Source organism: Furipterus horrens, unplaced genomic scaffold (assembly GCF_987537825.1).
Source record: "Furipterus horrens unplaced genomic scaffold, mFurHor1.1.pri manual_scaffold_3, whole genome shotgun sequence".
Taxonomy (NCBI): Eukaryota; Metazoa; Chordata; class Mammalia; order Chiroptera; family Furipteridae; genus Furipterus; species Furipterus horrens.
Window position 1 is genome coordinate 79,443,478 of NW_028327173.1, and position 21,119 is coordinate 79,464,596.

At 33.6% G+C, this 21,119-nt stretch overlaps 1 protein-coding gene and 1 non-coding gene across 2 annotated transcripts in view; one reads left to right on the forward strand and one right to left on the reverse strand.

The window, feature by feature from the left end:
• The window catches only part of NUP153 (nucleoporin 153), a 68,732-nt gene that overhangs the window by 28,608 nt on the left and 19,005 nt on the right, over positions 1 to 21,119 (forward strand). The window contains exons 6-14 of the mRNA XM_090269781.1: positions 3,432 to 3,548; positions 3,638 to 3,682; positions 3,790 to 3,846; positions 5,117 to 5,263; positions 9,148 to 9,197; positions 9,452 to 9,578; positions 17,342 to 17,473; positions 18,123 to 18,221; positions 19,261 to 19,348. Coding sequence (XP_090125907.1) covers positions 3,432 to 3,548; positions 3,638 to 3,682; positions 3,790 to 3,846; positions 5,117 to 5,263; positions 9,148 to 9,197; positions 9,452 to 9,578; positions 17,342 to 17,473; positions 18,123 to 18,221; positions 19,261 to 19,348 — 862 coding nt within the window. The remainder of the gene's footprint in view (positions 1 to 3,431; positions 3,549 to 3,637; positions 3,683 to 3,789; positions 3,847 to 5,116; positions 5,264 to 9,147; positions 9,198 to 9,451; positions 9,579 to 17,341; positions 17,474 to 18,122; positions 18,222 to 19,260; positions 19,349 to 21,119) is intronic.
• On the reverse strand, positions 5,954 to 6,060 carry LOC150015370 (U6 spliceosomal RNA). Its single transcript, XR_016510143.1, has one exon. It is a non-coding gene; the product is annotated as a U6 spliceosomal RNA (small nuclear RNA).

The window sequence follows — 21,119 nt, forward strand, 5'->3', positions numbered from 1 at the left end:
TCTTGTAGAAGCTTTATAGCTTTAGGTTTCAGTTTAGGCCTGTGAATCATTTAAGTTAAATTTTGTGTGTGACATGAGGTATGGATCAATATTTATTTTTCAAATATATGAATGTCCGATTTCTCTAGTATGTACCATTTGTTGAAAAGACTATACTTTCTCCATTGAATTGCCTTTGTACCTTTGTCAAAAACAGTTGACCATATGGTGGCTCTATTTTTTGACTTTATATTTTCCATTGATATATGTGTTGATCCTTTTGCCAACACTGAACTGTCTTGATTACTATAGCTTTACAGTAATCTTGAAATCAGGTAATATGAGCCCTCCAGCTTTGTTCTTTTTCAAGTTTGTTTTGATTTCCTAGTTCCTTTGCTTTTTCATAATTTTAGAATCACCATATCAGTTTCTACAAAATCTACGGCGGTTTTATTTGGGATTACATTGAGTCTAAAGATTAACTTGGGGAGAATATACATCTTAACAAAATTGAGTCTTCCAATTCATGAGCACTGTCTCACCATTTATTTGGGTCTTTTAAATTTTCTTTCATCAGTGTTCTGTAGTATTCATCACATAGGCCTTGCACCTATTTTGTTAGGTTTACATCTAAATATTTCATGTTTTTGGTATTAGTCAAGAATAAATTGCCTAAGTGGTCTATTTAGTAAATTGAATTGATAGTTAAAATACTTCCCAGCAAAGAAGACTGCAGGCCCAGATAAATACCCTGGTGAATTCTACCAAACATATAGGAAAGAAATAATACCAATTTTCCACAAACCTTTTCAAAGTCTTCCCAACACATTTATGAAGCCAATATTACCTGATAAAAACATACCGAAGACATTAGAAGAAAGCTACAGACCAGTATTTCTCATGAATTACAGACACAAACCTTCTCAACAAATATTTACAAATTGAATCCAGCATATATACAAACACTTATTACATCTTGATCAAGTGGGATATATCCTGGAAATGCAAGGTTGGTTCAACATTTGAAAATTAATGTTATTTACCATTAATTTATTTTAAAGAATAAAAATTGTATGAATATCTCCACAGGAGCATAAAACACATTTGACAAAATTCGGCATCCATTCATGACAAAAATTTTCAGCAGATCTAGGAATAGATGGGACCCTTTTTAGCCTGATAAATCATGTTTACAGAAAATCTTCAGCTAAGATAATAAAGAGAACAAGGACGCCTACTATCATTGGTACTATTAAATGTATTACAGGTCCTATCCAACACCAAAAAGAAACATAAGGCATACATATTGAAAATGAGGAAATAAAATTATTTTTATTCATAGACTGTGCTTATATACATAAAAGATCTCAGATGTATCAACTTACAAATGAGTTTAGCAGAATCATAGAATACAAGGTAAATGTATAAAATCAATTGTACTTAAATATATACGTTAGCAGAGAACAATGGGAAATTAATAACTTTTTAAAATATGTCAATTTAAGGCAAATTGCACTATTCTTTGTTTTGTCCTAGGAGTTTCTTGAGGCTCTTAAAAATTCTTTTTTATGCATATATTGTTATGGTACTTACATTACAGATTTGGACATTTTAGAAATGGAAGAGTAATACTTCTTAGCATGTAATCTATTGACAGGCATAGAAGTTGCACAGAAACAAGTATATTTGAAGATATTGTCTTGTCTTTAGCGTGGTTTCTTGTTTTCCTAATTAGAGGATGTTTTATAAATAGCTGTAATTATGAGTCTTATTTCTGAGTATATATGAAGGGCAATATTATATTATTTAAGGAAGTGCTAGCTGGATCTCGGAGTGACACAGGGACTATTCTATTTCTTTTTCTCTTTTTTCCTTTTTATTAAATCCATTGGGGTGACAATGGATAACAAAGTTATACAAGTTTTCAGGTGCACAGTTCTACAACATATCATCTGTACACTGTATTGTGTGATCACCACCCCAAGTCAAGCAAGTTTTCTTGAAAGCTTAAACTGGATTGTATTATTTTTAAAAACCCACCTTTTTTGTACAGCTAAAATAGTTTAGCATATTAGTAGAAGATAGGTGAGGCAAGCCCATTTGTAGAATAGTACAAGACAATATATATCTGTTAGTTCCTCTTCTGTTTTTTATATTGAATCCTATACTTTTAATGCTGAATCCTGACATGTAATTTGAATCCTTCTCAACACAGGCTTCTAAATATTTATCATTGACATTCAGGATGAATCTTTGCTTTTTCTTTCCCAGAGTGTTAGAGTGGGAAAGTGTAATAAAGATTCTCTAACTCATTTCTATTTTATAGATTAGTGAACAAAGGCCCCAAGAGGCCAGTGGCCAGTAGCATCCAGTGACAGGACAGATTATCATAATTTCCTAGAGGATTTTAATGTTGCCTCATGTATGCTAAAGCCTCTGGTCTGAACAGTAGCAATCCTGATGGGCACCAAGTTGTTAATAAAACTAATGTAGAATATTGTAGCTACTCTAAAAATACAATGAATGTTTGGTATCAGATAGAGAAATGTTATTAAAATACTTATTTTTATTCAGTTTTTCCGTTATTGTGAGCTATTTGTATAAACTGGGTTATATTTTGATTGTAGTAATGTATCTTTTTTATACTAAGCATTGTCAGACTGTGATTTGTGGTAGTCACTTGGTTATTGGAATATGGTACCACATTCTTGAGAAAAGCAAGTAATTCTACTGGAATTTGTAAATATTGCTTTTGTATTAAAGGTTACTTCCCTACTTAGAAGCATATTTCCTTAACTGCAATTTTAAGAAAGTGAAATAATTTATTAAGAAATAGCCTATGGATTTAAAATTTTTCTTATCTTTAATTTTGAGAAACAAGTCAGTTTAAAATTTTCACCGCAGTGGAGTCTAGAGTCTTTGTTTACTTATCTTGGAGTTTACTATAATAAAAAGAAATGATTTGAACACATCGATTTGTTGTTCCACTTCTTTATGCTTCCATTGGTTGCTTCTCGTATGTGCCCTGACTGGAGGTGTAACCTTCAACCTTGGCGTATTTGGATGATACTTTGACCAACTGAGCTATCCAGCCAGGGCTGATTAAATTATCATTAGTTTATTGTTCTTTGATTTAAATATTAGGGATAAATAGATTAAGGTAAGGCTGAAATGTTTTACCATATCTTATTTTTTCCATTTAACATAGCTGGGAGAGCTTTAGAGTGATGCATGCATTGTTAAGGTGATTTATCAGCAGAAAATTAGATTTTCAATCAAGGCATAAAGAAAAAAAGTTAAATATATAGCTAATGACACTACCCACAGATAAGTTGTTAGATTAATCCTCTTTTGCTTTGGCTAGCCATTCTATTTTGTAAATATTTTTATTTTGTGAAATATGTGTTTTAGAGCTTACCTTTCCAACAAATAATACAAATTTTACTTTGTAGACGCCATTCAGAAGACAGATGAAAGCTAAACAACTGAACGCAGAGTGCTATGGTGTGACTAGTTCAACAGCTCGGCGAATATTGCAGTCTTTAGAGAAGATGTCAAGTCCTCTAGCGGTAAATTTTTAAGATCACAATTCAAAGCAGAAGTGTGACAAGATTTGAGTTTAGTAAAAATATTAATTTTGTTATTTCAACATTAATAGGATGCAAAAAGAATTCCATCTGTTATTTCTTCTCCACTGAATTCTGTAAGTTGCCTTTTTAACCTTTTAAAAGTTATATTTTTATGTATTGGTGATGAAAGTCCTATTTTTCAGAAATTGCCATCAATTCTAATAGTATTTTATTTTTTCAGCCTCTTGATAGAAGTGGGATAGATTCCACCACAGATTTTCGGCCTAAAAGGGAAAAGGTAAGACTTTCTTAGCATTTATTTTTGTAAAGTTTCAGCAACTTTCGTTTTATTTTTAACTTAGCAAATACACAAATTGAATTTAATGATAGTCATAGGGAACATGTTTGAAAAATAAGATTTTTAAAATGTGCATATTGTTGCCTCTTGTGAGGGTGGCCCTATGTGTAGTAAGAGCTCAGTCATTATTTTTTGGTTATTTGGCAATTTCTTCTTCAGCATCTTGGCAGTTGTTTATGAGTAGCTCTTACCTTTTGATAAATAAAACTAGGAGTGACAGCTTGAAGTGTTTAGTAATTATAAATTCAGTGAACTGAAGCAGTCACTGAGCATAGTTATCTTTGAAAACTTTCCTCATTAATAAACATTATGTCAAATTTGTAGTGTGTAATAAAATTTCAAATTGGCATATCTTCCACCAGTCAGCCAAAAATGCTGTTCCAAGATATCAGAATTATTAAAACAATATAATATAGATTGTATATTGACAGCCCTTTTTAGTGTATTCTGTTTCGTTAAAATTAGCTTTGTAGATTATCATGGAAAACATAAAATGCTTGGTAGGGTTAAAAATATATTTTTTGTTAGTTCTTTTTGTGGCTAGTTAAGTATCCTTCACAGGAAGTAGCTTCACAGATCCTTACTTGTGGAAGTATTCCAACACCAAGTTCCTCAGAAGTAATTGATTAAAATTATCATAGTTCTCAATTAATTTGGGGACTGTGTTTGAGATATTGGTAAAATATAATTATTTTTACTGAAATTCTTTTTTTATTGTTTATTCTATTACAATTGTCCTATGTTTTTTTCCCCTTTTTGTCCCTCTCCATGTTGTTCCACTTATTTATGTACCCATTGGTTGCTTCTTGTATATGCCCTGACCAGAGTTCTAACCCGCAACCTTGGCGTATTGGGATGATGCTCTAACCAACTGAGCTGCTGACTAGGGCTTGTGGAACAGTTTTAAATATAGTTCCCATTTTGTTTGTGTGCACATCTGTGTGAAAAGTGATTAAGTCTGGAATAATATAGTCTATGAAACCCTCTTGGAACTTTGTGTGTGTATATGTAAATAAACATGCATGTATGCACCCTTGGTTCTGTTACTATCAGTTTTCTTTTAGTTAATTGTTTACATTTACTTGGTATTTCTCTGGGAAGTACTCATAGTCTCTAGTTCACATTAGCTGTTGTCAACTAATTTTTAGCTACGCATCACTGCTAATATATGAAAATGAAAGTTTGTCCTTGATTTTTTTTTACCTATAAGGTGGTCTGTCAGTATCCCCCCGTTCAGAGACTCATGACCCCAAAACCAGTATCCGTAGCAGCAAACCGAAATGCTTATTTTAAACCATCTCTGACCCCGTCTGGTGAATTAAGGAAGACTAATCAAAGAATAGATAAAAACCACAGTGTGAGTATATGTTTATTTTCACTAGTCTATGAATAGTGATTAAAATGAATAAGAATGAGAATAAATAATGTAACAAAGAAGTACTTTACTATTGCAGTCTACTAAGATAATGCTCACAGTTATGAAATAGAGTGCTTTAAAATGGCAAGGAACCTTAATCAAATCCCAAATTAGTTTACTAGTAAATACTAGTATGTTCTAGTCATTTTAGGTTAAATAATTTTGCCAGATTTGCTTTATCTGTGTGTTTTGTTTGTATTGTTGGACTATCTGAAAATAAATTTCAGACATCACATCTGTTCATCTCTTAAGTACTTTTGCATGCTTTTTCTTTTTCTCTCTCTTTTTTCTTTTGATTTAATCTTCATTGTATTTTTTCCATTACCATTTAGTCCCCTTATATCCCTTCCCTCCAGCAATCACCACACTGTTGCCCATGACTCCTTTTTCCTTTTTGCTCAATCCCTCCCTCCCTAACCATCCCCCCCACCCGCCCTCTATTGGCTGTTCAGTTTCTTCATAACATTCCACTACAAGTGAAATCATACAATATTTGTCATTTTCTTACTGGCATATTTCACTTAGCATAATGTTCTCCAGGTCTGTCCATACTGTTGTAAAGGGTAAGGTTTTCTTTTTTATAGCAGAATAGAATTCCATTGTGTAAATATCCCATAGTTGTTTTATCCAGAAAATATGGAATGCTTCACAGATTTGCATGTCATCCTTGAGCAGAGGCCATGCTAATCTTCTCTGTATCATTCCAATTGTAGTATAGATGCTGCCAGAGTGAGCATGACATGCATTTTCTAAGTTCGTTCGTTTTCTTCGTTTTTTTCTTTTTTTTTCCTTCCTTCCTTTCTTTCATTTATTTATATTTTACAATTACAGTTTACATTCAGTATTATTTTATTTTAGTTTCAGGTGTGCAGCATAGTTGTTAAGACAATCATATACTTTACAAAATGAACTTTATGCTATTTCAGGTTCCCCTCTGGCATTATATACAGCTATTTCAATATTACTGAATATATTCCCTGTGCTGTACTTTATATCCCCATGACTAATTTGTGACTACTGATTTGTACTTCTTAATCCTTTCACCTTTTTCATCTAGCTCTCCAACCACCCTCCTCTTTGGCAGCCATCTGTATGTTCTCTGTACTGTGATTCTGTTTCTATTTTGTTTATTTTGTTCTTTAGATTCCACATATTATGAAATTATATGGTATTTATCTTTCTCTGACTTATTTCACTTAGCATAATACACTGAAAGTTCATCCATCCTGTTGAAAATGCAAAGATTATCATCTTTGTTTATGGCTGAGTAATACTCCATTATTTATATATATCACAACTTAACTCATCTTTTGATGGGCATTTGGGTTGCTTCCCTGTCTTGGCTATTGTAAATAATGCTGCAATAGTCAAGGGATGCATGTATCTTTTTGAATTAGTGCTTTTGGTTTCTTCAGATACATAAAGAAATGGAATCCGTGGGTCATAAGGCAGTTCCATTTTTAATTTTTTTGAGGACTGTCCATACTGTTTTCCATAGTAGCTGTACCAATCTGCATTTGCACTAACAAGGTACAAGGGTTCTCTTTTTTTTCACATCCTCTCCAACAGTTGTTTGTTGAGTTATTGATGATAGCCCTTTTGACAGGTGTGAGGTGGTTTTAATTTGCATCTCTCTGATCATTAGTGACATTGAGCATCTTTTCATATGTCTGTTGGCCATCTGTATGTCTTTGGAGAAGTGTCTGTTCAGGTCTTCTGCCCATCTTTAAATGCGATTATTTGTTACTTTGGTGTCGAGTTGTATTAGTTCTTTATTAATTTTGGATATTAATCCCTAATGGGATGTAACATTGGCAAATATCTCCTTACATTCAGTAGGTTGTCTTTTCATTTTGTTGATAGTTTCCTTTTCTGTGCAAAACCTTTTTAGTTTAAGGTAGTCCCATTTGTTTTTTTCTTTTGTTTCTTGTGCCTGAGGAGATGTAGGGATGTATCAGAAAAAATAGTGCTAAAAGAAATGTCAGATGTTACTACCTACATTTTCTTCTAGGATTTTTGTTGTTTTGAGTCTTACATTTAAGTATTTAATTCCATTTGATTTTATCTTGTTTATGCTGTAAGAATGTGGTATAGTTTCTTATTTTTTTTTTAATGTATCTTTTCAGTTTTTCCTAACAGCATTTAATGAATAGACTGGGTTTATAAAAAAAATTTTATTGTGTTTTTTTGTTATCATTTATCCCCCCCATACACCCTTTGACCTCCACCCATGCCCTTTCCTCCCTGCAATAACCACACATGAATAGACAGTCATACATTCTTGCCTTTTTTGGTAATATATTAATTGACCATTTAGTTGTGGGTTTATTTCTGGGCTCTCTATTCTGTTCCATTGATCTATCTGTCTGTTCTTATGTGAATATTATGCTGTTTTGATTACAATAGTCTTGTAATATAATTCGATATCAGGTAGTGTGATATACCTTGAACTTTGTCCTTTTTTTTCTCAAGATTGATATGGCTATTCGGGGTCTTTGGTGGTTCCATGTAAGTTTTTTGATTATTTATTCTAGTTCTGTGAAAAATGCCATTGTTATTTTGATAGGATTTCATTGAATCTATAGATTGCTTTGGGATAATATGGACATTTTAACAATGTTAATTCTTCCTATCCATTAGCACAGGTATATGCATCTATTTATTTGTACCTTCTTCAATGTCTTATAGTTTTTTCTAGTATAGGTCTTTTACCTCCTTGCTTAAATTTATTCAGAGCTATTTTTTTTGTTGCAATTGTAAATGGAATTGTTTACTTAGTTTCTTTCTCTGATAGATCATTATTGTGTAAAAATGCACCCTATTTCTGAATATTATTTTGTATTCTACTACTTAACTGAATTCATTGGTCAGTTCTAGCATTTTTTAAGAGAGTATACTTTATTGATTATGCTATTACACTTGTACCAATTTGTCCCTGTTGCCCCCTCCACCCAGCACCCTCCACACCCTCAGGCAATCCCCGCACCATGGTTCATGTTCATGGGTCATGTGTATGGTTCTTTGGCTACTCCATTTCCTATACTGTACTTTACATTCCCGTGGCTATTCTGTAACTGCCTACCTGAACTTCTTAATCACCTCACCTCTTCACCCATTTCCCCACACCTCCCCTCCCATCTGGCAACCATGAAAACCCTCTCTGTATCCATAATTCTGTCTCTGTTCTTGTTTGCTTAATTTGCTTTTTAGATTCATTGTTGACAGATATTATTTATTGCCATTTTATTGTTCATAGTTTTGCTCTTTTTCATAAATAAGTCCCTTTAACATTTCATATAATAATGGTTTGGTGATGACGAACTCCTTACATTTTTTTCTTGTCTGGGAAACTCTTTTATCTGCCCTTCTAAATGATAGCTTTGCTTGGTAGAGCAATCTTGGCTGTAGGTCCCCACTTTTCATGCCTTTGAATATTTCTTTGCCAATCCCTTCCAGCATGCAAAGTTTCTTTTCAAAAGTCAGCTGAGAGTCTGTGGGAACTCCCCTGTAGGTAGCTAACTACTTTTCTCTTGCTGCTTTTAAGATTCTCCCTTTATCTTTAACCTTTGGCATTTAATTATGATGTGACTTAGAGCGGGCCTCCTTGCATCTATCTTGTTTGGGACTCTCTGTGCTTCTTGGACTTGCATGTCTCATTTCCTCCACCAAATTAGGGAAGCTTTCTTTAATTATTTTTTCCAATAGATATCCAGTTTTTATTAACTAAAAATCATCGAATTCCTGATTCCAGATATTAAAATTCACAGAAGAGTGGCATTAAGAAAAATAAGCAAGCATTTAAATATGGTTTCATATTTTTCTAGACTGGATATGAAAAGAATATGACACCAGGACAAAATAGAGGACGAGAAAGGTAATGTCATCTTTATGGCTAAACTTCTTTATATATAAATTTTAGGTTCTGTATATAATTTACATGTGACTTTTTGAGACTAAGAAGTTTCAAAAATTGAAACTTTACACATAAAAAGTTATCTGTCAGCTTTTAAAGTCACATTTAGCTGTACATTAATTTTCTTATTTGGTAGCAGTTTTGATTTTTAAGTATTCAGTTCAACAAGTTACAGACCAAGAGTAATATATCATTTAATTTTTTCCCCCCCCTAGTGGTTTTTCTTACCCAAATTTCAGTATGTCTGCAGCCAATGGTGTGTCTTCTGGAGCAGGCAGTGGAGGCGGCAAGATGAGACGAGAGAGAACACGCTTTGTGGCAACTAAACCTCCAGAAGAGGAGGTAGGGTTACATATTAATACTTTTGATGTTTATTTAAAGCTTTGGTGTGTGGTGGTGAGGAGGAGAGATCTTGGAGGCATGAAGTTAAGGGAGACTCAACACAAGAATAATTTGCCATTGAAATGGTTCCTTCAAAGAGAGAGAGAGAGACACGAAGGGGCGGGGAGGGGGGGCGGGAGTGTGCGTGTGTGTTTTAAACTGCCAGGCTTTTTAAAATCACTTTCACTGTGACTACAGAAAGCCTAACATAGTACTGAAAAATTTCATGGGTGTCTTTAAAAAGCCATAATCGTTTTAATAAAAGAATTGCAATTGAAATTATTTGACCTTTAAAATATTACTATATAATTAGGTTTTGCAAATTTCTGAAACTTACAAAAATGGATTAATGTGGTTTGTATTCATCTCACTTGTCCTTTTCTTCGTATTATTTGTGGGCTTTATCAGTGTTGTGAGTAATAACTCTAGGTTACTTAATTTCAGTAGGAAGATTTACCACAGTCCATTCTGCAGGATATATTTGGGTTGATTCCTAATATATGCTAAGGTGAATATTTATGCACTTCACCCTCAGCACATGTGCAGTATTTGCCATAGGCTATTTATCTAGGAATGGAATTGTTGGATTATAGGGGATGATAGACAAATTAAAATTATTAGATGTTGCCTTATTACTCTTTAATGTAGTTTTACAGTTTAACACTTCCACATGACAGTAGGTAGATATGCTTTTTCTTTATTCTTATCAGTACTTGATTTTGTTGATATAAAAAGTTTTACCAATGCGGTGCCTGTGAAGTGGCATGTCATAGGAGTGTTCTTCTGCATTTTGCTGTTCACTGGGGAGCGGAGACATCTTTTTGTGAGTTTTTTAGCCATTTGGGTTTTCTCTTTATCTGTTTTTTTTTTCTTTTGGGTTATTTTATTAGGAAGAGTTCTTTATATATTCTGAGTATAAAAGTTTGTACAAGATAGGGTCTAATTGGAGATTGGTTAAATTAACTTTTTCTATGTGTTGCTCTATTTGTTTTCTGTCTACTTTGAGTTGAAGGCAGGTCTCATTTCAGTCTTCTTATAAGTTAATTTCACCTAGCTGGATCATTGAAGTTTTCATTTGTCATTTGTTTGTAATTAAAATTTCATTTGTGACTTTCTCATTGACCCATGATTTTTTTCAGGAGTATTTAGATTTTTAAACAGGAGATCTTGTCTGACAGTTTCTGTTGACTGTGAAATCATGTTTTGATTGAAATTGCTGTATGTATTAGTACTTTTTCATGTCTATGGCAAAGCCTATTTTGCAGGCTTATTTAGAATGGGAAATTTTTTGTTTTTTCCTTATCTGTTTCCCCTTTTTTATTTAACAGTTTAATTGGGCTCTTTCCAGAGGCACAGCTCATTAGAATCATGAGTTCTTTGGCAGTTGGGATTTTTTGCCATATGACCTGTCTTTGTTATAGTTATGCTACGGGCCTTGGCTCAGTTTCTGGTCTTGCCACTCTGTTTTTTCCCTTTGATTCTACTTGTTGCTCTGCCTGGAGTGTTGTGGAGGGAGGGAATTATTAATATATTTTGTCATCTTGAAAGAAAATGTCTTGAGAAAGCCATTAATTATGTAATATACAAAATTTTGTAGTTTTCTTAGCAAACCAGTTTTCTTTTGTCATTAAAGTTCTTTATGTAGATTTAATTATTTTTAAGAAATGGGTTATTTGTCTTGCCTTATATACATAAGGAAATTAATATCTGGTTGATATAGCATGAACTTGTTCTTTAGACACATTTTTATATTTCTCAGTAAAATGTGTGGCCCTACATTTTTAAAGTTTATCCCTGTATGAGAATAGTTATTAGCTTGGTTCGGTGTTTACCAAATGACAGATTTTTGAGTTTTGCTCATTTCCCTTCAGTTTCAATGTCAGGTTGATACCTGTAGCTTAATTTTAGCTGTCTTGTAGATTTGCATTTAGTGAGACTTTGCTGTAATGAGACATTTGAGGGGGCTTAAAATTAACTTATTTTGGCTGTTCCTACTTGGTGTATTAATTATAAGGAGCTTTATGAAACTCTTAACTCCCCAGCTCTCTATCACCTCCTCCCTTATGTGGGCCCCTCTCTCTGTTCCGGTCAACTGCCAACTGCCAATTTCACATCCCAGGATGCTTCACCCAACTTCTTCTGCCTCTTAACTCTCCCACACTGGAATTACAGTCTCCACATTTCTGAGGAAAGAGGTACTAATAGGTGGCTGCCCAAAATTTTCTGCCAACCCTGTGTTTTTCTTAAATTTAGATATAATAGTTTTGGATAGATGCTTCCTTACTTAATTTGCGTTCAGGGCTGTTTTTTGTTTGTTTCAGATGGCACGTGTGTTTAGACCATGTTGTTTTCTTAAGTCAGTTATACTTAATGGGAATTTTTGGTAAAAGATTGGAGATTAATTTTTGTGGGTTTTTAAATAGGCTTTCAGGAAAGGTCAGATGGAAGAAATTTTATTTTTAATGAAATATAAACAAGTTACGCTAATTTTAGATACATTTCTACTTAATAGGGACTGATGTACTGTAATTTACTAAGCATTCAGTTTAATAGAATTCTATATTAGAAATAACCCAATTTGCAATATGAGGTAGTAAAAGTGTTTTAACTCAGCTTATCTTAGATTCCAAAATTTGTAAGGATTGTGTTTTAGTCCCTAAACATTGTACCTCTACTGTGATACTTTTTTATAATGAAAAAGTTTATTGATAAGGAGTTTATAATAAGATTGAGTTTGGGGAGATTTAAGTGCTTAATGTTGTCATGTCAGGTACAGTTCTGCCACTCCCTGGTATGAGTGACTTTGATTAAATTAACCTCTTTGTACATCAGCTTCCTGCTCTTTAAAATGGGGATAAACCTTGACTAATGTGGTTCAGTGGGATAGGTGTCATCTCACAAAGCTAAATGTCACTAGTTCGGTTCCCAATCAGGGCACATGCCTGGGTTGTGGGCCAGGTCCCTGGTTGGGGGCATGCAAGAGGCAAACGATCGATGGTTCTCTGATGCATTAATGTTTGTCTCCCTCTTTCTCCCTCCCTTCCCCTCTCTGTAAAAATAAATAAATTTTTTTTTAATAGGGTTAAGAAAAATATATTTAGCTTGTGTCTGTAGGCTGTCTGCCATGTAATACCTATATGATATAAGGCCATATATCTCTCTGCCTCAGTTTACATCATCTACGGTATTAAGTGTCTGCCTCATGTGAGATAAGCCATGTAAAGGTATTACAAAGGTCATATATAGTAACTCACAGATTTGATGGTGGTTGTGTTCAACTTGAGGCATCTGTAAGCGTCCAGTTACAGTTCTTGACTTAGTTTCTCCCAGATTTGTGGGACCTACTTCTGATCAATCAAGTCAAAATTTTGGTGACTAAGACTCAAATTTAATATTGGTTTAAAGTCAATAATAAAAAGAATTAATAAGGGCGAATATGTGGCTTAATGAGTTGGCATGAGATACAGGTTACTCAGTTGATGTGTCTAGGTGTTGTAAAGGGTCTAAATGGAAGCAGAAATATCTCTACAGAAATACTCAAATGTGTCTTTTGTTTCTGTCTTCCTCCTCCCCCACATTTGATTATGAGTTTCAAAGAGAAGAAATTTTGCAAGATTGGGTGGTGAACCCATAATATTAGCACCTAAATTGTAATATTTTGTCATATTTACTTTAGCAAAGAAATGTTCATCTTATTTTTGAGGTGCATTTCAAAGTAAATTTAAGACTTAACTCAGTATACTTCACCCTCAGATACTTCAGCATGCATTGCATGAACTAGAGTTAAATATATAATTTTTTAATTTAGCAAGAATTTACAGGTAGTGAAATGTAAAATTCTTAGGTGTATCATTTAATGAATTTGACACATGTTTACATCTCTAATGCACACTCCTGATGAGGTGTTGAACATTTCCAATCCTTTCACTCATACTCCTTCCCAGTTAATACTCATTACCTCTTAACCCCTGGAGTAATCACTATTCTCATTTTTTTCACTATATATTGGGTTTTGTTTGTTCTAAAAGTTAATATCAGTACAGTTATTCAGTGTGTATTTGGGGGGGGTGTCTGGCTGTTATGAATAAAGCTGCTATGAACATTCTTGTACCTTTATTGTAGACATATGTTTTATTTCTCTTGGGGAAGATACAATACCAAGCAGTGGAAGTAGGAGTAACATTTTATACTACCACAAGCAGTGTAGCCATTCTGTTTGTGTATTGCGGTATATCATTGTAATTTTAATTTGCATTTCCCTGATGACTTAGTAATATTGTATTCTTGTTTATGTCATATTGGCAATGCATTAATAATTGTCTTTCTTTGTGAGGTCTCTGTTCAAATCTTTTGCCCTTTTAAGATTGGATGGCCTTGTTGAGTTGTAGGAACTCTATGAATTCTGGACCCACATACTTTGAATGATACATTTCTTATAAGAAGTCTGAATTTACTTTTTCCCATTATTTTCTACTGTTCTGTGTATCTAAGAAACCTTTGTGTCTCCCCAAATAAGGCTGTCCTGCTTCTAATGCCCTGGCTCGATTGGAAACTCCTTGTCCCGCAGAGGTTTCAGGACCATGGTGGAGAAACAGATTTATTCAGGACACTATATTTTGTCTGGAAGGATGGCAAGTGGCTAATTTCTCTAGGAGGAGAGTGCAGAATTCCCATGTCCAGTGCCTTTTATTGAGGAGGGGATTTGGAAGATACAGGGTCAAGACTTAGGAATCATCAGTAAGCTTTCAGTTGCTTGAGTTAGAGGTCACAGTTACCGATTATAGATATCAATGTAAAGAACACTGTGACCATTCTGTGTCAGGGTCTGCTAAACATCCCGATGCCATGCTGAAATCAGATGCAAGGCTTCATACATTTTTAGCTACACATTTTTTATAGTTAACTGAGATAAGAAAAGCAGAGCAAGCTCTAAATCATAATATGCATTCTTTCAATCCAATTCCCATGGGAACCCTCTGAGTGGCCTTTGGTCCTGCTTGCCTCACAGCCTTCTGGTTTTCCTTTGAGACTTAAAGGCCTTCCTGGGGGCGGGGTGGGGTGGTGGGGCTGGCTCACGGCTTGCGCTACAATTCCCGAAATCACATGGAGAGGTCCCCCTCACCCAGGCTGCAAAGAAGTTCTTTGTAATTATCTTCTGAAGATAATTAATAGTGATTTTATATATTTTTTCTAATTTCCTTTTTTATTTTTTTGTAACCCGTGGATTATTTAGAAGTGTTTTTAATCATGATTTTAATGTTCTGATATGCATCAAGACTTGTTTTATAGCCCAATGAATGGTTTGTTTGATGAATCTTGAAGAATGTATATTCTGCAGTTGTTGGATATAGTGTTCTGTAGACATCAGATAAGATGATGGATAGTATTTCCTAGATTTTCTTTGTTCTTGCTGACTTTTTGGGGAGGGTGTCTGGTTAATCTTAAAATTGTTGAGAAATAGGAGTTTTAATTGTCAACTTTTATTTGCTATATTTTCCCCCTAATTTTGTCAATTTTTGCTTCATATATTTCAAGGCCCTCATTAGAGCACACACCTTATATCTATTATGGCTTTTTAGTGATGTGCCTCTTTTAATATTACTAAATGCCCTTAAAAATTTTTTTGAAATATTCTATCTTAAAATCTACTTTATCTAGTATTAATATAAGCCTGCCATTCTATTTTTAGAGTAGGTTTTCTTAGGCTTATTACTTGCAGGTTATAGCCTTTTTCAGCCATTTACTTTCAACTTGTGTCTGTATATTTAAGTCTCTTGTAGATAACATATAGTTGATTCTTGCCTTTTAGTCTGTTTTTGCCTTTTAATTGGAATGTTTATTTATAATTAATTATTCATATGGTTGGATTAAGGCCTATCAGTTTTTTAATTTTCCCATTTGCTTTTTTGTTGTTCTTTTCAAAAGCTGCCTTCTTTTGGGTTAATTGAATATTTGTTTGAGTTCCATTTTAATTACTTGTTGGCTTTTTATCTGTTTCTTCATGTTACTTAGTGGTTCTTCTTGGAATTACTATGTTTGTCCTTACAGTCTACTTTGTGTTAATATTGTATCACTTCCTGTGAAAATTTAAGAATCCTGCATCTTTATAGTTTGATTTACCACTCCTCTTCCTTGTCATTTTATGTTGTCATTGTCATTTATATTACATTTAGATAGGTAGGCTATAAACCTATAATTATTGCTTTACAGTTAAAGAAATTAAGAGAAAAAAAATTTTTTTTTATGTTTGCTCTCAAATTCTCCAGTTCTTCCAGAAATCTAAATTTCCATTTACAGTATTACCTCACTTACAGCTGGTATTACATTCCAGAACCCCCCCGCCCTGTGAAGTAGAAACCTTAAATTTATTCTACACTCTTAAACCTACGTAACTTTAACAACATACATATACAGTACTGCAAAATCTCGCGACATAGTGAAAAATCTGCGATAAAAATTAAATATAATATTTTTTAAAATCCTATGACAGAGTGAAGCCGCAATAAGTGAACCGCGATATAGCGAGGGACTACTGTAGTATCATTTTCTTTCACCCTGAAGAACTTGTAGAGCAAGTTTTACAGCGACAGCTTCTCTTAGTTTTCTTTTACCTGAAAGTGTCATTACTTTTCCTTTGGTGGAGGGCTTGAGTCTACTAATGTGTGATTTATGTATAATAAACCTCATTCATTTGAAATATTCAAATTACTTTAGTTGGCAGTGAACTTACTGAACTCTCTCTCCTTTGTGGTGGGCAGTAGCTGAAACTCTTCCGTCTTAATTGGTTGTTTGATGCCTGCCTTACTCACATGTCGTTTACAGGTCTGCCAGAGATACGGACAGTTTATATGCAGACATCGGGCTCCCCTTCTATGGCTCTTCAGTCTTGCATCTCCCCTCATTTTCTAGCTGCTGTGGTCACCTGTCTGTTGTCCTCTGATTCCTCCTCCAGCACATTTGCAGTTTTCTCTCTGAATTTCAACTATCCAGTGACACCAACTCAGAAAGAGAATAGGAAGCTTTCTCTGCTCTTTTTTTCCAAGTCTCTTATTCCCTCCATTTCTGCTTGGTTTTGTTTGCTCTCCAGTGTTTTCAGATAGTGTTGTGTTTTGTTTTGTTTTTGTTTTTGGTCCCCATCCAACAACATTTTTTGGTTGCCTTCTTGTACACACCCTAACCAGGGACTGAACCCACAACCTGGGTATGTGCCCTGACCTGAAATCAAACCTGCAGCCTTTCGGTCCATGGGAGTACACGCCAACCAGCTGAGACAAACTGGCTAGGACTCAGATAGTTGTCCAGAGTTTATAATTGTTATCTGTCAGCATTGGTGAGATATAAACTACTCCATCATTAACAGAAGTGAAACTCTGCTCTAAATGTGAGTCATTTGAGACCTGGGTGGCCTTTTGCTATACTGGGTTGAAAACCAAGGGAGTTCACCAAACTCATTAGCACTGATATTTATTAAACCATATGTAACTTTATTTCTTGTTAATGTCACAACTACAGTATATTATTTTTTCTTTCATTTTCATTAATTAGGAAATTGGTATTGAGGGTAGTATTTATTTAATTCAAGAGCTTACATTAACATTGAGTGGTGTTACCTTCTTCCTATTCTAAATTTACCCAAAACTGTATAAAATCTATCTGAAAGTAAAATAGATAAAAGAGTGACATGAAAGACGAACTATATCATTATAAAACTTACTGTGTTTTAGGAAATGGAAGTACCAGTATTGCCGAAAATCTCTCTACCCATCACCAATTCTTCACTGCCTACCTTCAACTTTAGTTCCTCTGTGATCACAACTCCATCACCAGGTAGTCCTGCACAATCATCAACAAACAAGGTACAAAACTATTACACAAACAGAGCTGATTTTTTATCTTTCTTGTTTATTTTTAAAAATCTAATTCAGTTTAAAGCATTGATTAATTTTCATTATGGAAATCAACTCAGTAAGAAGAGAAAAATGGAAATGGTGTTTTGCTTTTTAAAAAACATTACATTATAATGGGATATGTTATAATGGCAGTGCTCTTCAATTCTTATGCACTAACGCATTGAAGAAAGAGATGATTGCATATTTCCAAACAATGTTGTCAATTGAGATACTATTCTTTTTCTGTAAGAATAGATACATGTTTTTATTTTTTAAGGCAGATTAATATGTTTAATTTGCTCCTGAAATTTTTATGCTTTTGTTTTGGCTTTTACTTTTTAAATCTTGTTCTAAACCTATGCTTATAGATGTTATTTTTCTTCTTTAGACAGATATGCATGTTTAAAATTGTGTATGCTCCTCTTCTAAGAGGAAGGCAGATTTTATAGCAGTTACTACTAAGTATGTTTTAGAAGCTAAAAAGTGATTTTTAAATCTAAACAGGGAAAGTTTTGCTTTTGGTTTCTTTGGAATAATTTGCTTAAGGTCTATTGTCAATTTCTTTTCCTAAAGAGTTTTTTTTTTTTTTTTTTTTTTAAATAAATTGGAAAACCAGGTACAAATGACCTCTCCAAACAACACAAATAGTCCCATGTTTAGATTTTCATCTCCAATTGTAAAATCTACTGAGGCAGATGTACTACCTCCACCATCTGTAAGTAGCAACCAAGGAATATTTCATGTTAATTGATTTCAAAGGCATACTGTATTTTTATCAAATCCAAGATGCCATCAGTGGTAGGAAATACCATTATTTTTCTTCCTGGTTAAAAAAAAAATTACAGTGTACAGAAAACTTGAATGAGTGAATGCTTCTGTATTTTTAACTGCACATGTGCACACATGCGCATACACACGTATATTCATTTTCTCATGTACCATTTAAAAGTTAAGATACAGACATCTTAATACTGTCCATATTTTCCACTAAGTAAAGGACATTCTTTTGTATATCCACAATACAATTTTCATATTCACAAAATTTAACATGATACAATAATATAATCCATATTCAGATTTCCCCATTGGCCCCAGACTATCCTTTTAATTGTTCTTTTGTTTTCTCTTGATCCTAGGTCCACGTAAGATTAGGACCTAATCAATGAAATCATAATGCATTTAGTTAATATGTTTCTTGAATTACCTTTAACCTAGATAAGTTTTAGATAGTATGTTCCACAATATGTATTTGTTTATTTCTTGTAATAAAAATATTTTGGGTAAGAATTATAAGTTCAGCGTTTAAGTTGCCCTATTCTTATTTGGCATGTGCATCATTTTAACATGTTACTCTTTGTTGTTTTTTACTGTGTCATTGTTTTTTGCCAACTAGATGTTCCAGATCATTTGTAGTTTCCCTGATGCATGTCTGAAATCTCCAGTGTGCAAAAAGTCTCTAACTTTTTATTAGAAAATAACATTTAGCAACCCATACTTAAGCATTAGGAACACATTATTTATGTACTGCTTTGAAAGAAAAAGGGAGCTTAGAAATTAAAAACTATGCTATTAAACTATGACACTACATTTTTTATAAAAAGCGGCCCAATTTTAGAGATTGTAAAATATGGAAAACTGAACCTTAAAATAAATGAAATTTAATATATATTTTCCATTTGGAATAAAAAAAATCTCTATTTTGATATTTCTATAAAATTAATGTGACACTTAAAAGATAACTTTTCTCTTTACAGATTGGTTTTACATTTAGTGTACCTGTTGCAAAAACTGTAGAACTTTCTGGCTCTAGTAGTATTTCAGAACCAATTACAAATAGTTCTGGTAAGTAAAAATTTCTCATAAATTTTTACATAAAAATAGTTGCATACATTAAATTAATGTTTCAAACCCTTTCACCTTTGGAAATTCTTATAAATGCTTTCATTTGAATGAAATTAGCTCTAAAAAGTAAACAGCTAATATCAACCTTTTGACAATGAATGTTTTTAGTAATTATCCTCAGAGATATTTAACTCTCTAAATGTAAATATTACAGTTTGATTGTGAGGGTGATAGTCACAACAGCAAATTTATGCATTGTCTTTGTTCAGTCAAAATAAGTATGTTAAAAAAGAAGTCTTATAAGAAATCACGAGTTGTTTACATTATAATTGCAGTGGATTCCATCTCTAAGTTTACTGTTCAGGTCACAAGCATTTTTATGTGTCAGGGTTATGCTGGCCTCTGCAATTAGTAATACATAATTTTTGAACTCAAGAAATCGGCATAAATGAGGAAGAGATGAATAATCAAGTAATTATTTTATTAAAAATATATCATTTTCTTTTTTTCTTTTTCAGATTTTATTTATAATTTAGAGAGAGGGGAAGGGAGGGAGAAAGAGAGGGAGAGAATCATCAATGTATGAGAGGAGAGAAACATTATCGGTTGCCTCTCACATACTTCCAACTAGGGACCTGGCCCACAACCCAGGCATGTGCCCTAAGTGGGAATCGAACCAGTGATCTTTTGGTTTTGCAGACTGACCGACACTCAACCCACAGAGCCACACCAGCCAGGGCAAAATACATACATATACATATATATAATTTTTTTTCAGTTGCAGTTGACATTCAATATTATATTAGTTTAAGGTGTACAACATAGTGATGTGGCAGATGTGGCATTTAAATAATTTATGAAATGATTTTCTTGATAAATTTATTACCCAATTTGACGCCCTATGTAGTTATAATATTACTTATTGACTGTATTTCCTAGACTGCACTTTACACCCCCATGATTGTTTTGTTTCTGTCGATTTATAGTTAATCTCTTCCCTTTTTCACCAGTCCCCCAGCTCCCCACCATCTGACAGCCATCAAAAAGTTCTCTTGTCTATGAGTTTGTTTCTATGTTTGTGTGTTTTTCTGTTTATTGATGGGCATTAGGGCTGTTTCCACCTTTTGGTTGTTGTGGATAGTGCTTCTGTGAATATGCACACACGTGTACTTGTGTGAATACTGGTTTTAGTGTTTGGGGTACATGCCGAGGATTGGGATTGATGGGTCAGGTGGTCTTTTGAGGAACCATAGAGTTGTTTTTCTCAGCAGCTGGCTCATTGCACTTTCCCACTAGCAGCATATGAAGGTTTACATTTATTCACATTTCACCACACTTAGTACTTTAAAAAAAAAAATAGCCATCTGTTGGCATTTCCCTAGTGTAGACCCTCTTTGTGTGCTTGTTGGTCCTTTATATAACTTTGGAGAAATGTCTAATCAAGTATTTGATCATTTAAAAATGGGCTTGTCTCCTTGCTGAGATGTAAGCATTTTTATAGTCTAGATCCTATATTCTTATCAGACATACGATTTGTAAATAATGTATCCAATTCAATGGATTGTCGTTTTACACTTCCTTGATAATATCTTTAGATGGACAAAGGTTTTTAATTTTGGTGAAGTTCACATTTTTTTCTGCTGTGCTTTTGGTGTCATATCTAAGAATACATTGCCCAATTCATGGTCATGAGGTATAGGGGTAGGCAGGATTTTTTGAAAATACTTTTTAATTGACAAACACTCCAATAGAAAAATATGGTTATTTATAT